The 14,692-nt window shown below is 37.7% G+C and overlaps 1 protein-coding gene across 1 annotated transcript in view; it reads right to left on the reverse strand.

Annotated features, from left to right (window-relative positions):
- The window catches only part of LOC126506282 (transmembrane protease serine 11D-like), a 31,123-nt gene extending 18,802 nt beyond the window's left edge, over positions 1 to 12,321 (reverse strand). Inside the window, exons 1-4 of the mRNA XM_050149687.1 lie at positions 12,282 to 12,321; positions 11,479 to 11,631; positions 8,452 to 8,570; positions 3,009 to 3,076 (exon numbers count right to left, since the gene is read on the reverse strand). Coding sequence (XP_050005644.1) covers positions 3,009 to 3,076; positions 8,452 to 8,570; positions 11,479 to 11,631; positions 12,282 to 12,321 — 380 coding nt within the window. The remainder of the gene's footprint in view (positions 1 to 3,008; positions 3,077 to 8,451; positions 8,571 to 11,478; positions 11,632 to 12,281) is intronic.
- Between the last annotated feature and the right edge of the window lie 2,371 nt (positions 12,322 to 14,692).

Here is a 14,692-nt window from a genome sequence, read left to right on the forward strand (position 1 = left end):
GTGTGTGTGTGTGTGTGTGTGTGTGTGTTCAAAACAACATTTTGCGATGCTAGGCACTACTCTAAGTTCCAGTAATTGACTGTGGTGAAATTTCACTGTTGCCACTCTTGTGATTGGGCAACTTAGCTGGAGCAGTAGACACTGAACAATTATAATTTATGTATTGCTAAATCTAAGCAATTTTAAATGTTATATAAAATGGTATGAGTTCTATTTCAGATTCAAAACTGAACTCACAAGACAATGAGGAAAATTTCTAGTATAAAAAGCAATCTGTTAAGTTACATATTCTAGAATATTTAATAGGCTTCCATTTAACAATTACATAGCAAAATAGAGACATGGTCTTGGGTGAATGAAGTATATGGAATTAGTATTTAGATTTTAAACAACTGAACTCTAGTGGAGGCATGGATTAAAGAGAAAAAATCCTGCTCACCATTGATGGGGGAGAGTCTTCTGTTTTGTGTTAATTTCATTGATTAAATAAAGAGACTGCTTGGCCTTTAATAGGACAGAAAATTAGGTAGGCGGAGTAAACAGAACAGAATTCTGGGAGAAAGAAGCCGAGTCAGTGAGTCGACACGATTCTCCCACCAGACACAGCCGCAGGTTAAGATCTTTCCTGGTAAGCCACCTCGTGGGCTACACAGATTATTAGAAATGGGTTAGATCAATATGTAAGAGCTAGCCAATAAGAGGCTGGAACTAATGGGCCAGGCAGTGTTTAAAAGAATATAGTTTTCATGTAATTATTTCGGGACATAAGCTAGCTGGCGGCTGAGAGCTGGGGCAGCAGGAACGCAGCCCACTGCTCAGTATAACACACCATAAACAAAAGGTTTATCTCTTTCCAAGGCTCAACTATAAATAGGTGAAAAGAGTTTTATCCCCAGAAATTTGGAATCATGAACCTGGCTACATAATATTTGTGTTTGTATTGATAGTATCTATGCATTCATAGGCTCTTTAAGTTAGTATCAAGTTGGAGCAAAAAAGGAAAAAAAAAACAGGGAACTTTGAAATTCTCAACACAGTATTACCAGCAGAGAATATTTGAAGTGATTAATGATATAAAAGAAAGAATTATAAATATGAGAAAAATAGATGATTTTAACTCCCCCCACACAACACATAAAAAAATAGGTAAGTGAATGTTGTGGTTTATTCCTGTAATCATAACACTCTGGAGGTTAAGCCAGGAGAACTGAATTAGTTTGAGGCCATACGGGGCTTTAAAATACGGCTTTATTTCAATAAAACTAAAAAAGAGCAAGCTAACAAAAGATCTGGTAAAATGGTGCTCATAAAAAAAGATCCTCACTGAAATGATAACTTTACAAGTTGTTTACAAATCATGTTGCAAAGCTAAATAAATGTAGTTAAACAAGAGATGAATATGAAAAAGTTAGAGTCTAGTAACAGTTGTAATGAACATAGACATTAGGAGAGATAGAGACTTTCAGTGTACTCACTCATAGACACAAAGCAAAGAAAACCAGGCTACAATTCACAGTCCCAGAGAACCTAGACAACAATGGGGACCCTAAGAGAGACATACATGGATCTAATCTACATGGAAAGTAGAAAAAGACAAGATCTTCTGAATTAATTGGGAGTGTGAGGACCATGAGAGAGGGTTGAAGGGGAGGGGGAAGGAAGAAAAGGAACAGAAAAAAAAATGTATAGCTCAATAAAATCAGTAAAAAAAATTAAGTTGTTTAAAAATATGGTTGCGTTTATTCATATCTGGGGATGAAAGATCACCATGATAGAGATGCAGCTTCAAGAATAATCAACAGTGACCGTGAAGCCATTGAAAGGGGCGAGTGTGGGCTGAGATATGTGCCTCATAGAGCATTCTCATGTCTAACCTGTGAGGACCATACTGGAGCTAGCAAAGGAAACAGAGAGGATATCTAGAAAGTAAGCAGCAAAATCATGGCTGTGAAGAGTACTAAGAGGCAGAAAATGATATTTCATGGACAAACCAACAATGCCAAGTGGTGTTCAGAGTTCCAAGAGTAAAACTGAAGTGATTTTCTTGGATTTTGTGATTTGGATGCTGGTGATGAAATTGGCAAGAATACCTTACATTTTGGAGTGTGGTCAGAAGACAGAATACAGTGGATTAGTGGCAAGTGAGACATTAACAAAAGGAACATAAATGTGGATGACTTTTTTCAATCTACACCTTCAGTATTGGTTTGAACCTTTATCATTGCAAGCTAGTGCAGACACAACAAATCACCCAAAGGAATGCACACTGAATAGATAGAAATGTGGTTTGCAACCTTTCTGTAGTCTCTCCCTCAGCCTCTTATTCCTCTTCAAAGCTCAATTAAAACACAATTCTGTCTATTTTTGTGATGTTAATTAGTCCTTGAGAAAGAATTCATGCACCTTTTTGCATGAATTTTCATATTGCCATGTGAAACAATATGGTCATTTAAGGTATTTCTGAGAACATTGTTCAGTGTGACTGTTTTCATGGAAGAGCCTCTTCTATCATACCACATGGAGTAGCAGATTCCCAAAGCCTGCTTGCTGCCACTCCTGTCCACTACAGACTTCTCATGGGTTTTACTACACTATTATCCTTTTATTATGACATTCCAGTCAAGTGAAGCCAAAATCTTACTTCTGGTGTTGGCATGGCTGATCTTGGATGAATACATCCCAAGTATTTTGCAACTCAAGGAGGTACTGTATGTAGGCTGCTTTATGATATCCAGAGGATCCATACAGTAGCATGGCCCTGTTACTGTCACCTCACACCAGCTTTTCTTGCACCCACTAAGAATGTGGTGATATTGTTATTTATACAATAGCAAAATAAATATGGCATTTTACTTCGTCTTTTAAGCTGGCCCATTTCTTATTATTTTTATTTTCATCTTATCATAACAAATACAAGAACATGCCATTTAATATCCGCAGTGTGAACAGAAGTCAAGCATACTAAGGTGCATCTTTGCAGGTATGGTTTTTGTTATGCCTTCACTTACCTGAGTTTGACAACATGTGTTCTGATAAACTCACTTTTTAAATCTGATTCTCGGAATGCATTAGTAATCTGTAGAAAGAAAATGGGAAAATAATCTCACTAAAATTGCAATCTCTTCTTTCTATTTAATGACTCTGTAACATGGGTCTTACATGTTGAGAAGTAGAAATCTATCAGATGAGGTCAGGTCAGGTTTGTCACGGATAGCATAGAACCAATATAGGCCGATAGAGTAATCTTCGGATGTGGGTCCTATTTCACAGCTATTAAGCAAAGAGGATCTGGACAGGGCATAACTTCAATACAAATCTCCCTAACTACATCAAATGTTTTACTTCACGAGACCTTACGATATATTATTTGCTAGTTGTGAATGAGGTAGTTGGGGTAAGACTCAAGTCAACATTAACATTAGGGAAATCCTTCCACACAACTCGATATGTGCGTGGTTCACAATGTCTGTGTTTCAAATGGCTGAAATAAGGCTAAGGTTAATTAGTGATTAATTAGATGATTAAGGCTGATTAATGATGAAATCTGAAGGGAAGATGGAAAGAAGCAAAGAACAGTGTTTCCCTGTTAATCTACAACACGTGGGCACAGGAGACCACTTCCTACGTATAACCCCAGCAGCACAGACACTAAGGGCCTCATTGAATAAATGGGGCCTCCTGAAACTGAGAAGCTTCTGTAAAGCAAAGGACACTGTCACTAAGACAGTAAGGCAACCCACTGACTGGGAGAAGATCTTCACCAACCCCACAACTGACAAAGGTCTGATCTCCAAAATATATAAAGAACTCAAGAAACTAGACCGTAAAAGGCTAATCAACCCAATTATAAAATGGGGCACTGAGTTGAACAGAGATCTCTCAACAGAAGAAGTTCAAATGGCCAAAAGACACCTAAGGTCATGCTCAACTTCCTTAGCGATCAGGGAAATGCAAATCAAGACAACTTTAAGATACCATCTTACACCTGTCAGAATGGCGAAAATCAAAAACACCAATGATAGCCTTTGCTGGAGAGGTTGTGAAGAAAGGGGTACACTCATCCATTGCTGGTGGGAATGCAAACTTGTGCAACCACTCTGGAAAGCAGTGTGGAGGTTTCTCAGGAAATTTGGGATCAACCTACCCATGGACCCAGCAATACCACTCTTGGGAATATACCCAAGAGAGGCCTTATCACACAACAAAAGTATATGCTCTACTATGTTTATAGCAGCATTGTTTGTAATAGCCAGAACCTGGAAACAACCTAGATGCCCTTCAATTGAAGAATGGATGAAGAAAGTATGGAATATATACATATTAGAGTACTACTCAGCAGTAAAAAACAAGGACTTTTTTTTTGATTCTAGACTAATCTACAGTCATTACTTACAGCATTTGTTGATAATTTCTTGATCTAAGAGAGGTAGTTGTCTTGTCAGTTAACAAGGAACATTTTGTCAGAGTTCACAATGTGGCTCAAGGTCAGGTATATTGTGCTTTTATAATAGGAAATGGATTGCTTTCACTTATATGATGTGGTTGACCCCAGTGTATGAGGAGTTAGGCAGCGTGCTGGACATTATATTTATCCAGGAGTTGAAGTCAACTTTTCTTTAGCCGATAAAATTGATATGATTTCTATAATACCACAACTTTTAAAAGCAATTCCCATTAGCAGATTAATAGCACAACCAATGATGTGGAAAAACAGTTTTGCTTTCCCCATATAGACTTTAAATTTTCTTAAAAAGTGTACTTTGACTGTATTAAAATCATTTATATTTCCTTTTAGAAATTAAGGAAATTCAGCAACTTTAATGAAAAAAGCAAAAATCACAGAATTATATAGTATGAAACGAACTATTTCTATCATTTAGTGATCTATATTTCCGGTATCTAAGTAAAAAGACATGGGTTACTATGTTTATTAAGAGCTTGAGTCATAATTTCTCCCTATCAGACTATCCAAATGGATTAAATTTTATACTCATTTGGTTTTATGATCTGTTTTATTGATATTTTTAATAACATTTGGACAACTAAGTAAACAATAAAAAAGGGATTTTATGTGTGTCCTGACATTTTTACGTATTATGTAGAATCTTAATAAAAACACTAAAATTACATTCATTTTAATGGTAAGGGGTATAAACATACTTTGTAATTTATGTTTTAGAAAATGTTTGAGAATAATTTAAGGATGACAAGGTTTAATATGTATGTATGTATACATATGTATGTGCATATGTATGTATATATTCTAAGACATTTAAGTATTTTGCAAAGATATATAATATTTCTTTTTTCTCTCATGCCTTTGTGTTGCTGAATATATGGTATTTCTTATGCCAGTTTTTTACAGTTAGCTTCTCTCAGTTCTGTGTGTGCTTGGTTAAGGTTGAGCTGACCTCCTGTATCTGACCTGATCCGTCTGGAACTGAATGACCCCATTAAGACATCTGCTGTGTTAATAAGAAGCTGGGTCCTGATCCCCACAGTGAAGCATGATCCTTTCAATATTTAGTTAAGCCCAGAAATGCTCCATGGCATTATTGTGTAGATGGGGACTTCTCTTCTCATAAGTAACTGTTTATGACAATCTCGCTCCAGGTTTAGATTATTGATAGCTCCAAGAACTTTTAGATGCTCATGCATTGAGCACCAACCAGACAATTTCTTAGTACAAATGATGCAACTGTACTCTCTAATTTTTAAGAATAGATTGAATGGAGAAAGCGCCAGAAAGGGAGTGTTGGTGTGCTCAAGGGGAGTTTAAGTACAGTGTTTGGAGCCTTGGTCCTTTGCATCATGTAAATGATGCCAGAGACATCTTGGATTAGGTTGCGACAATTGTGTTTTGCATGACAGAATTTTTAGTGTAGGTATGATTTAATTACAAGAAACAAAGATGCTTATTCATTTCCTGCTGTTAGTCCTGAAAATTTAAGTACCAAAGTAATGCATTTTTGCATTGTGTATGTTGGAATGCTTGATTTTAAAAATTGCTGTTTGAATGTCTAGTTTAAAGTTCATTTTAAAAAAAGACAAAAGTCAAATAAAATTTGGCTTGAGACTGAGAGAACTTCCAATAATAAGCAAGTTCTGTGCTGGCTGGTTTTATGCCAACTTGACACGGTACAATCACATGACGAGAGGGAGCCTCAGTTAAAAAATTACTCAAGATCAGGCTGTAGGCAAGCCTGTGACTGTTGTCCTTAATTTAGTGATTGATAGGAGAGTGGCAAGTCCAATGTAGGTGGTGGCACCCCTGGGGTAGTGGTCCTAGGTTCTATAAGCAAGCAGATTAATCAAGTCATGAGGAGCAAGGCAAAAAGCAATACTCCTCTAGAGTCTCTGCATCAGCTCCTGCCTCCAGGTTCCTCCCCTGCTGGAGTTCCTGCCCTCACTGCTTTTAATGATGAGCTGTTGTATGGAACTATGAGTAAATTAAACCCTTTCCTTCCAAGGTTGCTTTTGCTCATGGTGTTTCATTACAGCAATAGTGACCCTAAGATAAGCCCTAAACATGCTTTAGCATTTTGTACTTATGTGGAACGTGTTATCAATGATAATTATCAAATCAAATTACCAGTTAATTGAAAACCCTTGCAGATACTTAGAATTTTGCCCTATCAAATATGCAGCCAAGATTAATATTTTATAAAAAATAAACAATAATATCTACCTCATTAGTATGCAAATTGCTTTTATATTTAATAAATGGAATATATATATAACTGGTATCAAGGTGATATATAAATTATTTATTCCTTTCATGGTGAACATATTTTTCTAGCACCTCTTACTTTACATGCTTATTTTAAAGTTATCTATCATTTATTGTCAGCAAATGTTTGATTTGTGTCTCTAATTTATATACTATATGTTGAGTAATACATAAATATTTTTCTGACAGCCTAGTGTGGTGGTTCATGCCCTTTAATCGCTATAGTCAGAGGCAGAGGCAGGCAGATGTCTGTGAATACAAGGTCAGTCTGGTTTACATACTGAGTTTCAGACCAGCCAGATTTACATGGTGTGAACCTGTCTCATTAAAACAAACAACAACACACACACACACCAAACAAACAAAAAAAAAACCATTTCTTAGCACAAAAGGAGTCACAACTGGAAAAAGTTTAAGAAACTCCACAGTGTTGTGTAGTCACAGGAACACATGTGTGTTGAGAATTTAATGGAGAAAACCTGACAGAGACCGAACAAAGCTTTTCAGGGAGACTCATAGCTTGCTGTGCATTTTTTTTTCTGTTCAAACTTCTAAAGTTTGGTTCCCAATGAAGTTCACCTCTAACTTGTGTGACAAGATGCTTATTCAGTTCCACAGCAATGATAGTGCTCATTGGAGATTAACTTCCGTCTCTCAGAGTGTGATATGTAGACACAGTGTCAGTACCACTTTGGAACTGGTTAAAAATGTGTATTGGTGGGGAAGGGTGACCAAGATTTATTGAATTAGAAGTTGAGTCAAAGGCCCAGAAATCTGAGGCTTGATGAGACTATCACATGACTGTGTTATGTGTTAAAGTTTCACAAGCTTTGGATTAATTTACTTATTTAGATCTTTTGAAAAAGGAGAGAGAAAGTGAGCAATCTTAGACTGGTCAACTCTAACCCAGGCCTGAAAGCTAGCCAAGCTCTCTGTCGATGCAGGAGTGCCAGGCATCGGCTTGTGAGGACAGGGCAAGTAGACAGAGACATCTTCATGTATGAGGCAAAGCTTGCTTTGAACGTTTCTGTTCAAACTATTAGGCCCATCATCACACCAGGTATCTGAACTGTCTTATTCCTTGTATGGTGAACTTTTTCCTTATCTATCTATCTATCTATCTATCTATCTATCTATCTATCTATCTATCTATCTATCTATCTATCTATCTATCTATTTATTTTTTGAGGCAGGGTTTCTCTGTGTAACCACCTTGGCTGTCCTGTAACTCACTCTGTAGATCAGACTGGCCTTGAACTCAGAGATCCACCTACCTCTGCTTCCCAAGTTCTGGGAATAAAGACATGTGCCATGATTGCCTGGCTGTGAACATATGTTTTATACCTGCTACTTTACATGCTTACTTGAATAATGAAAGAAAAAAGAGTAATTAAATATAAAAGGGTGGTCTCAATACTTAACCATACAAACAACAGATTTCCAGTCTTTGAAGTCATAATCAAATAAAAATCCATAATCTTTATGGCCTTCCTACTTTGTTATAATCATGACAGGAGAAAATATGAATAAGAACTTGTATACTGGCAAAAAAAAAATAACTCAGAGAAAGCCAAGAAACAAATTTCTCACTTCTCAAGGGAAGAAAAGACACAAAATATTCATTTGGTAACATTAATATATGAAAATATTATTATCACATTAGGAGTCTTACTGTTTTCATTCTATGCAGAAATAAAAAAGAAAATCAAGCGTTAACCTACCATCGACTCGATCCTTTCACTCAAATGCCTGTGCTCTTGTGTGGCCGGGGAGTTTAGCGCCTCAGTGTATTCAACATTTAGAATCTGAAAGCTGCTATGGTAGAAGTAGGCTTTCTTGTCTGGAGGAGAGAGGAAGGCAGGATTACTCTAGTGCTGTTAAGGAGATTAACTTTTAGAGAAAGAAAAGTACATACTTAATATAAATGTAGCAAGATTATTTTATTTTGAGTTTTCAAAAGACTGGCAAAGCTAAGATTGTTGAGGTAAAAGAAGTAGGCCTAGCATTAACTGGGTCTTTTAAAGTTGTACAGAAGTACCATCCATGATTTTTGTTAGTATTACATCTACATATTTTGTTTTACTCACTCAGTAAGCCTTAATATAAATTCATGATATGTGATTGTTCATTGGTAAAAACCAATTTGAATAAGGGAATAGTTTTAAATTATCAAATATTCTTTTTTAGAAATTAGTTCTTTTATGTGTGTGTGGTATATGTGTGTATGCCCTTATGTGCTTGCGTATGTACATGTGTGTGTGTGTGTACAGATCAGTGCTAAGTGTTTTATTTTCTTTATCCGACTTAGGTTTTGACACAGTGTCTGGAATTCAGCACTCCAGCTAGACTATTTTCTGGAAAACCCCATGATCTGCCTGTCTGTGCCCACTCCAGTTACACACCCATGAATCTTGCCTAGAATTTACAGGTATGCAGGACAACTGGTCCTGCATACACTGAACTATCACCCTAAGCCTTTAGACAATAGTTTTGTAGATGGATTATTGATCTGACAGTTTTCCTGGAATAAGAGAAATTTTCTCAGAGCATGTCTAGTTCGGCTGCCTATAGTGAGGTATTTTCACCAAGAGAGTCTTCTGGAAAAAACATTCAGTGCAAAGATGTCAAGAATCCTTAAAATACACATTTGTAAGAGAATTATGAATATGGACATAACTTAGCAGAACCTCTTGGGAAATTTTCTCTGTTCCTATGATCATATATGTAACTCATAGAGAAATAACTAGAATAAGGGAGAACTACTAACCCTAGGAGTAAAGTAGTTCACTAAATCAGGGTGGAGCAAGTCATTTGTAGTTCATAAGTGATCATGAGGTTCTGACTGGAATATGATTGCCTGGGTATCTCTTTTCCTTATTTATGTTTGCGAATGTGGTGTCCTGTGACATTCATTAACTTAATATGAAGCTCAATGATAACTTCCTTTTTTGCATCTATAATTTATTTGATAGCTGACTTCATGTAATTTGATAGTATGATGTTGAGAAAAATTCTACTTAGTTATAGGCTTTGCATCTGATCATCTGGAATGATTATTCCTCATTAATGATTCTTTTTAGCATTGATAATTTTATTTTTAATCATTTTTTATTTTTTATAATAGGATATACCATAAATTGTGCCTTTTCCTTTTCTATTCATATTCATACATATTTATTTGCATACCATATATGAGGGTTGGCATAATTATTTCTCAAACAAACTCAAAATGTATTTTAAAGGAAAGTTATGTTATCTAACAATATGTTTTGTGTATTAAAACTCCTGAAATAATATTAAGCCCTATATTATTTATATTATTATATAATTACCATACATTATGGTATATAATATGATTAATTTTGTGTATTAAGACTTCTGAAATAATGTTTACCAGGATTTTAAAGAAATCTGTATGCATATTTTTTTGTATATTACTTTTTCTTATACTAATGATATAACATAAACTGTTTTAAAGGCTAACTAATACTAAAATCATCCATCTTACTTAAATTTGGCATTGAAGCTTTGTATTTCCCAGTATCAGGTAAACTTATCTACTGAGCACAGTAGCAGTTTAGCTTGTGAGACTGCTTTTAGGAGACAGCAAGGCTTAGCAAACACTTAGGCACATCTGAATTTCATGTGACGAAACTCAAGGCTGTTTGCAGTATTTTGCTTTCATGATTTTATCAGGCTATTAAATGAAAAAGACAGGAGAGGCAGGGAGGGGAGCAGAGAAAAATGTAGAGCTTAATAAAAATCAATTAAGAAAAGTAAAAGACAGTCATGGTGCTAACAAAAGCAAAGTTATTCAATGTTAGCAGGAAAGAAGTAGCGAGCGATTTTATTTTTCAGTCTAGAATGTTTCTCCTCTGTGCAACAATGTTTGTTATATTAAAATGGTAGGCTTTATTTGGGGTCTCGTTCTTCTTTTCCCTTGGCCCTTTGAGCACTGGACTTCAAGGGCAAAGGAAGCAGGAATAGCAAGCAGGTCCTTGTCTACCCTGTGGTATGAAGGAAATAGCCTTCCGGAGTCTACTTTCAGTGTTCCAGCTAGCTTTAGCCAGAGTTAGGGGGATATAAAGGCCGGGGAAGTGACTGGGCATTAAACAGCATGTGGCTATCAGAAGGCTCCTTATGTGGCATCAGGGTCCTATAGAAAACTCCTAGCCTGATGTCAGAATACCCACCCTATGACCAGCAGGGGGAAAGGCTTTGCAGGGAACTGTGTCAAGGGTCACACTAGAGATAACTCAGGTATCTCCAAAAAAGGTCAGGTAGAGAGCAGGAAGCCTTCTTCCTGGGAGACCTACATGTTCCCTAGCTTGGAGAGAGCTGCCAGGCCACGGCAGGCTGCAACCTCTGACCAGGAGGGCCGCCCAACATTTATTAAATGGTTAGTTTGGAGTTTTTGAGAGGGTGTTTCACGTAATCCAGGATGGCCTTATATTCTCGATATAGCCACAGAGTATTTTGAACTTCTGGTTCTCCTGCTTCCACTCACCAAGTAGTGGGATACTTTGTATATTTTAAAAAGCCAAACTATTACTCCCCTTCCCCCCAAAAAACCAACCAAACCATAAATCAAATTAAAATACTCATTGAGAAGAAATGTTGATACATATGAATATATACTTGGAGAAGAATTCTAAACAATATTACTGCATGTTCAGAAATAGATATAGAGGAAGGACTACGTTTTTAACCTGAGATACATTTCATTATTTAATCTGAAAGGTACTTACCAAAAGCTAAGAAGTGAATAAGGAGACCTACAGTCATGGCCAGGAGCAATACGGTTGTTATGACAACGAAAGCTACTATGAACGGACTGAAGAACCTCGACTGTGGTATCACTGATCTCGGCCTGAGAACAGGAATCAGAGAAAAGAAAGGCACTCAGTTCACGTGGAAATGCACATTCTCACTGTCCATGGCTGTCTTTCTGAATCTCTTTGCTTGTCCATGAATGTGATCATAGAAGAATAGTTGTAGGAATCCAACCTGAACCCACCAGGATGTTCTTCATACTTCCAGAATTGTCTCTTTTTTTCTGTCATAGAACTTTTTTAAAAAAGTAGTTTGGTAGAATAATAATGTCATCTGACCTATGGTGTAGAATTACTTTATCTTTTCCTACCAGTCAGTGTTCTTTGGGGTTTTTATTTCGTTGTGTTTTTGAGAGGAGGTCTTACTATGGATCTCTGGCTGGCTTGGAACTGCCTGTGTAGACCAAGTTGGACCGAACACGTAGAAATCCACCTGTCACTGCTTCCCGAATGCTGGGACTAAACATACGAACACAATTGCTGTGCTTTTAAGATCAACCACTAAAGATTCTTTCATACTGCAAGGCCTTCCAAGCTCCGAAACCTGGTGCTATCACAGCAATCCATCTTAACTAGGGGCATTACCAAGGGTGTGCTGAGGAGAGACTACATTGAGTGTGAAGGATGAAAAACGAGAAAGGTGGGGGGGGGTGAGGTTGAGGATTAGAACAGTAACTTCCTTCAAGATGTTACTGCAATGTGTTACTTCACATTATTACAGATGACAGCGTGGACAAGGAAAGTAGCAGAAGCCGCCATGGTTCTCAACCTTCCTCATGCCACGACCCTTTAATCCAGTTCCTCATGTTGTGACCCCAACCATAAAGTTATTCTTAGTGCTGCCTCATAGCTGTAATTTTGTTACTGTTATGAATCATAACGTAAATATGTGATATACAGGGTATGGTATCTCTAACCCTTGTGAAAGTGTCATTCTAACCCCAAAGGGTTGAGGACCCCTGGATTAGAGCCTCTCCAGCAACGGATGATGCAGGTGACTTTTTTTTTTATTTTCAACTTCATAAGCTGCAGCACAGGCCAACCAATTTGTATTAATATACTATCTCATTTTACAGTAGGAATATCACTTAGAACAATTTCAGTCACTGTCTTCTTTCCTTCAGGAGAGTCATGGCCATGGACATCCATTACATGGGGAGGTCACCAGGGCAGTTCCTTGTTTGGGTAGTCATTGTGATGATCTCCCCCACTGCTGAGACAGGCTGATCTTCAGCTTCCAGGCTGAATTCCTTCTCTCTCTTGAAGAGGCAGCTTCTGCCTCTCCTCAGTTCTTCCCCTCCCCCTTCTGTCTCTCCCTTCTCTCTCCCTTTCTCTCTTCTCTTCTCTTCTCTTCTCTTCTCTTCTCTTCTCTTCTCTTCTCTTCTCTTCTCTTCTCTTCTCTTCTCTTCTCTTCTCTTCTCTTCTCTTCTCTTCTCTTCTCTTCTCTTCTCTTCTCTTCTCTTCTCTTCTCTTCTTTCTCTCTCTCTCTCCCCCCCCCTCTCCCCTCTCTCTCTCTCTCTCTCTCTCTCTCTCTCTCTCTCTCTCTCTCTCTCTCTCTCTCTCTCTCTCTCTCCATCCTCCCCTTCTCTCTTCCCCCTCCATAACTCACTGAATACAAATATCCAACCTCACTCTGCATGGTGTGCCTATCCATGTCTCTGTCTCTTACCCACTGCCGCGTCTCCCTGCCCTGAACCAACCACCACTCAGGGACCTGCAGCCATCCCTGCCTGGGACTTGCTGCTCTCAGGGCCTGCTGCCTGCTGCTACATGGCCTGCTGCCACCGCTTGAGGACCTGCAGCGTTTCTGCTGCCTGCCACGGCCGGGGATCCTCAGTATTTTTTCATTTTACCATTGCAGTCATGTTGTCATTTACCTAAAGAAATGGGAATAACTGTGCCTATCCCACAAGGCTCTTTGAAGATAAAATGAGGTTATATAATACAGAATAAAAGTGTTTCTAGTTAAATAGATTAACCTGTGAATTCTTTCAGAATCGATGTTTTCCATGCAGTTGTTTCTGATGCATTAGACTCTAGAGGGGTCAGGCGTACTTCGGGGTTTTGTAAATGTTTATATTATAAATATTTATTGCACATTCAAGCTCCTGGGTTTATTTCATATTTTAAATCCTTAACAGAACTGGGGTTCAATTACATTTGGCCAGATTCTATTCTATTTTTTTCCTATTTGCTTTTGGACATTCTGAGGTGAGAAAGGAATAAATATTCTAAGGTGATCATTGGTTTCTTGACTTAAGGTTTCAAGAGAGAGTGGCCCTGCAGTGCCTGAATTATGTCCAGATAACAGAGTCATAAATGGTTCTCTTCTCCTTGTTGCAATTCATTCTTTGTGTATTATGTGCTGCGGATGGAGCCAGTAACATTCTAGAAGATGGAAGTGGATGTAAATTTGCTAACTTGCATTTTTATTGACTAGATACATTATAAATTAAAAATACAGTCCTGATCAAACCCATTATTTAATAAGTGTGTTTTAATCCATCTTGTAGGAAGAATGTTACCCAAGAATAATGCAAAAAAGAGATAAAAGACATAGATTTCTCTTTCTAATCAATTCTACTTCATCTGGTGTATTTGCTGTACTGATGAAAGCAGGCTTTCTAGTTTGACAGGTGGGAGAAGGCTGGAATTTTGTCATTTACTAACTCTGAGACTCAGTGGGTTCACCTGTCCCATCAGCACTGTCACCTCAGGGGGTTGTGCCAGTTACAGCCTACAGCAGGTTGGGTACTGGGTCTGGAGTGAAATAAAAGGCAATCAAAAACAAGGAGTAAGCAGAAGGTCAACCAAGGCTGATCATTGAAAATGAAAGATTGGGTATAGCACAACGTTTTCTTTTTAGATCAGTAGTGTTTAGTTTTACCCTAGATATTTTACCCTGGGCTATCAAGTCTCTGGTCCGTGGTTGCACAATGTCCAGTATGGGTTCCGCTTCATGGACCGGTTCTTAGATTGGCTGGCTACTCCCACACATTTGGTGTCACCAATTTCCTAGCATATTTTGTAGGTTGGGTAGATTGTAGGACAAAAGTTTTGTGGCCGGGTTGGTGCACATGTTTATTTTCCAGTAGCCTGACGAATACCTTCCCATACGGAAGACACTAGA

This window comes from Alexandromys fortis, unplaced genomic scaffold, assembly GCF_014885135.2.
Source record: "Alexandromys fortis isolate MF-2015 unplaced genomic scaffold, M_Fortis_MF-2015_v1.1 scaffold_0, whole genome shotgun sequence".
NCBI lineage: Eukaryota > Metazoa > Chordata > Mammalia > Rodentia > Cricetidae > Alexandromys > Alexandromys fortis.